The 9,251-nt window shown below is 30.1% G+C and overlaps 1 protein-coding gene across 4 annotated transcripts in view; it reads right to left on the bottom strand.

Moving 5' to 3' along the window:
* Positions 1-649: 649 nt before the first annotated feature.
* LOC123266355 overlaps positions 650-9,251 on the bottom strand; it is a 214,096-nt gene continuing 205,494 nt past the window's right edge. For all 4 annotated transcript variants that reach the window (XM_044730594.1, XM_044730593.1, XM_044730591.1 and 1 more), the window contains 4 exons: positions 6,861-7,202; positions 6,418-6,633; positions 1,657-1,807; positions 650-1,460 (listed from right to left, as the gene is read on the bottom strand). In XM_044730594.1, coding sequence (XP_044586529.1) covers positions 721-1,460; positions 1,657-1,807; positions 6,418-6,633; positions 6,861-7,202 — 1,449 coding nt within the window. In that variant the 3' untranslated portion in view covers positions 650-720. The remainder of the gene's footprint in view (positions 1,461-1,656; positions 1,808-6,417; positions 6,634-6,860; positions 7,203-9,251) is intronic.

Here is a 9,251-nt window from a genome sequence, read left to right as displayed (position 1 = left end):
TTAATTGGTAATCTTTAAGAGTTTGAAAATGATAAATGGTTGAAAATTAAAAAAAATTTTTTTAATGATAAGTGTCAAGAATTTATAAATTTATAATTTTTGATTGATCTGTCATCCCTGATAAAAAAAAAAGTATTAAGACAAAGAAAAAAGTATTGAAAAGTATTGGTTTTCTAATCAATCCAATACTTTTTTCTTTGTCTCAATACTTTTTTTTATTCAGGGATATATTCAAAAAGCAATGTGTTATTTTTTTAGAAGGAAATAAACTGAGTAAAAATTTTTATGAAAATATGAGAATAATATTATCCACTAAGCTACACTTCATGATAAAATCAACGACATTTTCCAAATTTCCTAAACTTTATAATTTACGATCTCTTACGGATAAAGGGTTAAAAACTTACAGATGTACTTTTATTCAATACATATAAAAACGTATCAAATTAAAAAATCTTTTAATCGTAAAAATTTCTTTAATGCTTTTTACATTATGACTCGTGTAATTACAAAAATAAAGAAATACGATTTTTAAAATAAAATTAGATGATTTGGTATGAAATGACCGAATTATTCGTGCGCGCAAGCTCGTGTATGTATTGTGGAAATTTGTGGAATAATTAATTAATAATTTATTAAGAACATTAAATTTAAGACTTAATTTTTTTTTATTGATTTTCATATTAATAATTGCTTGATATCGAAAGTTTTATTATTATTTTAACGGTCGTCTTGAGATATAATAGATTCTGATAAAATAAAAGAACCACGTGTAAAATTTGCTAAGTTTTTGGTCGATGGATCAACAGCTGTGTTGACAATTGTTTTATTGTCTCTTGTTAATGGAGCTGAACTAATACTAGATGAACTAACACCTGAATCACTCGATTTTTCACTAAAACATCCTTTTTGTCCAAGACTAACAATGGCATTCACACTTTCACAAACGAGTCCATCATTACTTGAACCAATATTATATTTAAATATTGCAGTTTTATTAACAGGTGTAGCAACTATTTGTTCATCGTTTTTAATTAAAACAGTTTCACTTAAATGATCACATTTAGATACAAATTTAATATTTCCACTAATATTACATGGCTGCGTTGTCTTCTCGAGTGATTCTTCTTTTGGTTTTACAGCTATTCCACCATTGTTTACAGTGCTAGGAATATTTGGATGATAATCATCTTTACACCCCCCTTCAGACAATATATTTACATCAGTACACTTATTAGCGGACATAAACATGTTAAAATTATTTTCACGATTAAGCTTGCATACATCAAAATTAATTAACTTTCTAGATAGAGTTTTATGTGTATCGTAACAACCCGAGTCACGTAATGGCTGTCGTCGAGTGAACGGTGAGCAATGACCTGAAGTTTGACATGATGGTAATATTCTACGACTGTTGTCATCACCTTCTGAACTCGATGCTAGATCACCTTCACTTTCAGCTGAATAAATAGATAAAAAAATATTAATTTCGATTTGAATAATTTTAATTTGTTACCAATAATGAAACGTGTAATATTTAAAAAACTAGATGACAAATTTTGATTGAATAGCCGTAAAGATTATGATTTATTCCTACTTTATCTCTAAACGATTTCATTATTGATACACAGAATTAATGCTATATAAGGTTCTCACACTGTAAGTCATGTAACAGTTGCACTGCTGTAAGAATTTTTGCTCTATGTTCAGGTTGATGGATGCGTAGATAATCAAGATCTGCTGGTTCAAGTTCTCGAAACAGTTCAAGATCTTCATAACCATTTAAAACGAACACGGGTATATGTTCCTGCAACACACATAGAATAAGCTTGAATCAACAATTTTCTTGTATTTTATTATTTAAAAATAGAAACGAGAGGTATCATGAAACATCCGGTTGGACTGAAGCTTCTTTCGCTGTGTATTAAGCGTTAAATGACATCAGGTACAACGAAATGAATTACCAACGATTGAGCATAATGAAATTGAAAATCTATGGCAATCGTTGCTGTGGTAAATGTTGTCAAGAAGTGTTGTGCCATTTAAAATCTTACACGTTTTTCGGTCTAGCTTTCGTTTGTAAACTTACGATAAGGAACTTGGTTTCAAGAAGTTCAAAAAATAATCAGCAGGAATTTATAATTTATTCGCTACAATCATAACTGAAGTCTGTCGTATACGAATCTTCCTGCATAATTATCATTTTGGAATATATCTTCAGGACTATCAGATGTAGAAAAATATTTATAGAATAATTATTTATGGTTAAAATACAAATGTTATATCTAGCAATAAAATATCTTTTGATAAGTTGAGTTTGCCTTAGTCACAATATCTAACTTATCCTCCTCTTCAACTGGCTAAATAAAGTCTGTCGATCATTCACGAGTAAGCATTTATTATAACAGTTGAAATTATTAACGATATTTCTTGATTAAATACGCTTCAAAACAAAAACTACTACCGTAAAAAAACGAACATAAACTCATATTTTCAACATTATACTGTAGAGCAACTTTGGAAAGACCTAAATCAAGACAGGAAATCTGACGTTACTCACTGAAGTAATCTGAGGGACCATTTCTATGTTTTTCATTAATCATGTTATTTTTGTTGCACTCGTACAGTAAATGGAAACTTAAAAATTGAATTTTTTGTTATTAAATGGAAATTTTCAAATAAGCGATCTGCTAGGAAGTAGATTTATAAATAATTCATTGATTATCAGAGCCTTTTTGTGGAAATTTTTATTTGTTTAGAAGAAATTAATGAAACTGAAACACTAGGGAACGCCTCGTAAAGTAGAATAAAAGTGAAACAAGTTTTCCAAAGGTAGAAATCTAGCACAATTTCGGTTGTTAGTTTTATATCAAAGGAACAATGTAAAACTCCCTTTCTCGAAATAGAGGATTCATAACAAAAAGCAAAAACTTCTTAGTCCGGTCAATTTAGACCAAAAAATGAGAGTGAAGTTACATAAAGTCCCAACAAGCTGAATTTCAGTGAAATTGTTCAAAATATAATTATAAACAATGTCTAGAAGTTCCCCATCATTCCCATGTAAGGAAAAAATTTAATTCAAGGTCAAAGGTCAAAAAATGAGTTTTTCGCGATTTTCAGCAAAACGGTAAGTTTTATCATAAAAGTACCTCAAAGACAAAAATTGTAGATCATAAAATTATCTATAAAAAATGTATCAATACTTTTTTTCTTACGAGCCACCGTTTCTGAGATATAACGATTCAAAAAGTTATAAAAGTTGTTATCGTCATAATATGCATGAGTACGCCACGTATATACATCTAGAGTTGTAATATTTTATATAATATATATATATATATATATATATATATATATATATATATATATATATATATATATATATATATATATATATATTAAATGTTTAAATATTTTTCTATCGGTCATTGTAACTTATACTTACAATATAAAATATACATAAGTTTTAACTACAAGAATATCAGGTAAAATGAAACCCAGTCCCTTAATCTTTAAGCCAGTGTAACTTCGAGACATCTGTCTCTTGTTCTATTGTGTGCGTTGCTAGGTTATTATTGAAATAGCAATAGAGCAATTCAATTTGACAAATACAACTATTGTTGTTGGTGAAGATGTTGACTTACTTGTATTACTCACTGCTCGAACGCCAACTGAAAAAACTATTTTTTTCTTAAAACCAGGAAAAGCTCAGCATCAATCAGATATATATTCATCAAAAAGTTTATTTACTTTAGTAAAGTGTAAAGATCATGTACTATTTTTACACGCAATAACTGGCTGTGATACGACATCTGCCTCTGCATTTTACAGGAGGGGTAAAACAGCAGTTTTCAAAATGTTTGAAAAACAAGATTTAATTCAATGTGCTGAAGTTTTTAAAAAGAGTAATTCAACTCAACAAGAAGTTATTACCAACGGCATCCGCTTTCTTCTTTCTATGTACGGAGCTCCTAAAAAAACTACCTGTTTAGATAAGCATCGATATGCATGTTTTGTTAAAAATACTAAAAATAAAAAACAAGTTCAATTAGCTTGTCTTCCTCCAACCTCAGTTGCTGCTCACCAACATCTTTTTCGAGTATATTACCAAGTTCAAGTGTGGCTTGATTATCAGCTAGACCCTACAGACTGGGGTTGGAAGTTGGTCAACAATATATTAGAGCCAGTTCAAACTTTACTTCCACCTGCGCCGGAAAAACTGCTGAACACTATTTTTTGCAACTGCAAAAAGGGATGCAGTGCTAAATGTGGTTGCAAAAAAGTCGGACTGTCTTGTTCTTTGGCATGCACAAATTGTCAAGGCCGGTCGTGCTCTAATATTGAATCACAAACAATGGAGGATTCGTTTGACTCCGACGAAGTATCATGCGATACATCGCTATTGACGCAATTTACTTGCATCCAAAATGAAGATGAAGAAGAAGCAGGAGAAGAAGAACAAGAAGAAGAACAAGAATTTGAAACTTACGAATAAGACGAATAAACTTCAACACTTTTTTTTCATTTACATCGCTTTTATCTTTCCCAATCTTTGAAAATTTCAGTTATTTTGCAATAGTTTTACATTAAACAGGATCACAACTGACCCGTGGAGTAGGCCTACTGGGGAAACCACGTTAAAAAAAACGCGCTAAGTACACTACCTCAAAGGTGGCGTGGAAACGTGTGCATATTATGACGATAACAACTTTTATAACTTTTTGAATCGTTATATCTCAGAAACGGTGGCTCGTAAGAAAAAAAGTATTGGTACATTTTTTATAGATAATTTTATGATCTACAATTTTTGTCTGAGGTACTTTTATGATAAAACTTACCGTTTTGCTGAAAATCGCGAAAAACTCATTTTTTTGACCTTTGACCTTGAATTAAATTTTTTCCTTACAGGGGATAATGGGGAACTTCTAGACATTGTTTATAATTATGTTTTGAACAACTTCACAGAAATTCAGCTTGTTGGGACTTTATGTAACTTCGAATGTCTAAATTGACCGGACTATTCTATTTTTTTAAGTTCCTGCTTTGAAAATAAATAATTTTTAGAAGTTAAAAACTAAAAGTCGTGTGTCCGATTTTTCATCAGATCGCCATGTTTTGAGGTCCTACACAAAAAGAAAAAAATTCTTGACTCGAGAGTAATTTTTCTGGTCAAAATTTTCTTGCACAAATAAGGTAAAAGCCCCAATTTATGATCATGTACCAGTATATGATAACTCCATGTATTTGTATATCTATATTCACAAATATAGGTATACAAATACATGGAGTGATCATATACTGGTACATGATCATATATTGGGGCTTTTACCTTAATTATTTTTTTTCTGTGTAGGAAGTCAATCCGACTATTTCTGGCTGGACATCCGATCATGCGTGTTTGCGTATGTGTGTGTAGGTATACGTACATTGAACAAAAAGTTAAGCGCTAAGGTAGCGATCGAGATTGTTCCTAAAAGCTAAACAGATCGTTCACGTAACGAGACCCTTGTAATCATACAGTAGATCGCGCCGAACATGAAATTTCTTTTTCAGTACATGTGTTAAAATAAAATTTTGTCGTACGATATCTTTGAAACAAGTTAACTGATTAAGGCGAGCGACATGGCGTTAAAAAGTGTTCATTAAGACTTAGATCTAACTAGATTTTTAAGTTAATTGGTCGAGCCGTTTCAAAAATTATAGTGCTTCATTTGAAACTACTTTTTTTTTTGCTGACATATGAAAGAAAGACACTCAATTAAGATTCCATAAAATTTTGCACTAATTTGGGCCAATAGATTCATTCTGAAAAAATGATTATTCAACATAACATATTGTACTTGAGAAACTACTTCGACTGATGCCGATTGCTTAAATTTTGTTAATCTGTTCGTGAGATTGTTATTGAAGATGTAGCAAATCGATATTGAGCTTCGAAAAGAGCATCCCATCAATTAGGAATCCTGTTTAACTATTGCAGCCAAATCTTGCTAGGCCCAATTGATATAAATTTTAGAGTAAAAGAGACTATTTACATACATAAAAAGATAGACAGTAGGATTAATGCATGATAACACTTCTCTACATATGGCAAAAGTAACCTAGGAAGTACACCTATTACTTATTTATAGTTTATAAAAATGAAGTTTCAGTTCAATATTACATAATAAATAAATCCTAAACTTTAATCCTATGCATTTAATGTAGAAAATGTAATGCTTATTATAATAATAAACTAATGTATTTTATATATTGTAAAATTTTAACGACTTATGTTTTGAGAAAATTTAATCAATCAATCAATCATGGGACCAGGTTTTAGTGCTATGTAAAATTTCTACAATTATATAAATTATTTGGCACTTCATAGATCATATTTGTAATAATAGTGTGCTTATTCAGTTCTTTTGTACTTACTTGTAAGTTCATTCTTTGTAAAAGTTCTTGAACTGATCTTGGTTTATGTCTGGACTTGCGATTCCACTTAGTTTTTTCAAGTTCACCACTGCAACGCGGAACTCTTTCATTCAATATTTCTACGTTTATAAATTTAAAAAATCCAATTCGATTGTGCGTAATTCCTTTCCACAAGCCACTTTTATTCATCTGTACTACATTGATCACATCGCCTTTCTGTTAAAAATAGCGAAATCAATTGATTATTAATTGAAATAAAATCTATTAAGCTCATTACAGTAGAGCTCCTGAATACTCAAGTATTTTGATCTAGACCTCCCTTGCATAAGTTTCCTCCCATACTTCTACTGTGTTTTACTATTTATTGGCACAGTTTAAAATTTTTCACTTCAACAGTTTGAATATTTAGAAGCTCTATTGTGTAAGAATAAGACATTCATTACCTTGAAATTTAAAGCATCTTTATCATAAGGACTCGGTGTATAATCAACAATGGCACGAGCACGACAAAGTATTGGTCCAATAGGTGTTGGACTAACAGCGTCACGATCGTCACATGATATAGAACTATGATTACTGTCAGCTCGTACCAAAGCTTGTGTACTAGATCCACTCCCACTTGGGAGACTTTCAACACTACTGGTATTACATGGAAACGCGTCTGAAGAAGCTCGATCTTGTCTCAGTTTTGTAATTTTTTTTTGTACTTCATAACGTAAGTTTTTTGCATGTCCTACGATTCCAGTTCGTGCGCCATTACTATCAAGAAGAGCACGTGTTTCTGACTGAAAATAAAATTTTATATGAATTATTTTTGAAGAATTTTCAAAAAATTAAGCGTCATACGCTTGATAAATCATTTCGGACTCAACATTTAAAAATCAACTAAAAATATTATATCTTTTCGAATTGAAAAAGTAATTTATAAATATTATGACTTTTGGGGTAATTGTCTTTCGTCTGATTTTTAAAATCGTAATTATCTCTTATAAAAAGTTATTATTGCGACACATAGAGAATCCATCTATCATATTTATATTCAAACTCTTATTTTTACCAGAAATACTGGATTCATTTTACAGCAAACTAGACAAGGTTACCATGAAAAAACAAATTAAACTCTTATTAATGTTAATTAAATGTATAATTTGAAAGATATAGAATGCTCGAGTAATTAATCTACCTTTTAATAGTATAACTGTTATTTTTTTTTTTTTTTTAATAGCTAATTTGTCATTTGTTAAGCGCCAAGAGCTCTCCCAGTGAGATATCCGAGACATGTTTTGCAATTACTTATCAGTCATTTATTAAGACTCTCTGAGGAACGCCACCGTTCATCTTATGGTAAAGAGCTATTTTCAATAGCTAAGTTGTAATTTAACGATCTAATTATAAGCATAACAGAGTAAAGAAAATTGTTAAAGAAATGAGTCGACTATTATTTTGCACGCCTCATAGCGCGAAGCGCGTAAGGTTGTGCTTTATACTCGACTCGTCAAGGTCAAGCAATTTTGTGATCTTTAAATGCCTCTATCACAACCATATTACACTTATACAATGATATAAGTAGATGTACACCGAAAAAACACTTAAATTAAACCATCTTTTACTTTCTAAAATCATTTCATGTTGCTATTTTGAAAAAAAAACGTTTTGAAAAAAATTTTACGTGGACGTCCGGATGTCACCCCATTTTGAATGTACCAACGATTACTACCGAACTAATTGATATTTCAAGACCGGACTTCTTTTATTAGTTTAAGAATTCGATGAACTGGGTCCGTATTTCATATCAGTAGCCTAGTTACGTATTTTTTTTTTAAATTGAATTTTTATTAAAATTCACTACGATACAACCGTACAAAGCCAAACGAACTTTTCTTATTTGTCACGTAAAAACTATGGCGCCACTTGATCAAGCTAGATTTTTTTAGACTGATGCGTGGGCATATGACAAGAAAAAAGGGCGCCGATATTTAAAAACAAAAATAAAAAATACTCTGTAAGAAATTACTTAATTATAATTTTTTTTTTTAAATCAATTACACAATTAATTTTTTTCTTAAAAAATGAATGAGCGTTATAAGGCGTGCACTTTTGGATTTTCCAAACTTTTTTTCCATGTATTTAGTCAAGAGAAAGTCTCTAGTCTTAATTCAATCGCCATTTTTGCTTTTTCCGGAACCTTTTATTCCAACTCAACGGTCCGTGCTTTGTACCGTTTTTTCTTTTTTTTTTTTTCCGAACTGATAAGATATCCGTCATCATACAGTCGGCGACATGTATTTCTCCCGCACACGATAACAAACGTCCACGAAAATATCTCTATGTAAAGAACTCCATGTTAGACATTTCTATTGAATATCTTTTCTAGGGGAATATTTGTATGGGAAAAAATTTGTCTATTTGACAATAATTATATGCAAAAATAAGTCCATGTACATACAAATCTATTCGAGATCAAGTCCGTGAAAAAATATTTCAGGTTTAAAATAAATCCATGCGTCAACATCTTTATGTAAAATAAGTATATGTAAATTTATAAATTTACTATAGTATCTGTCATAAAGTTGCATGCACTGCATTTACTGTGAGTGTTGAAGCGCTGAAATTTTGAAATTAAAATTTAATTAAATTTTTTTTATTTTTCAAATTCATAAATCTTTGATGAAAAAAAAAAAAAAAAAAAAAAAAAAATTAAGTGTAGTAATTTATCATGAAATTTCTCTATCATTTTATTTTCAAATTAATCAATTTTATACGATTAAAAATCTCTGTCAACTAATTCAAATTGGATCAAAATTATTTGAATAATTAAAAAATTATTTTTTTGA

Source organism: Cotesia glomerata, linkage group LG5 (genome assembly GCF_020080835.1).
Source record: "Cotesia glomerata isolate CgM1 linkage group LG5, MPM_Cglom_v2.3, whole genome shotgun sequence".
Lineage (NCBI taxonomy): Eukaryota > Metazoa > Arthropoda > Insecta > Hymenoptera > Braconidae > Cotesia > Cotesia glomerata.
Note: the sequence above shows the minus strand (reverse complement) of the source record. Positions and strands in the feature narration are given on the sequence as shown.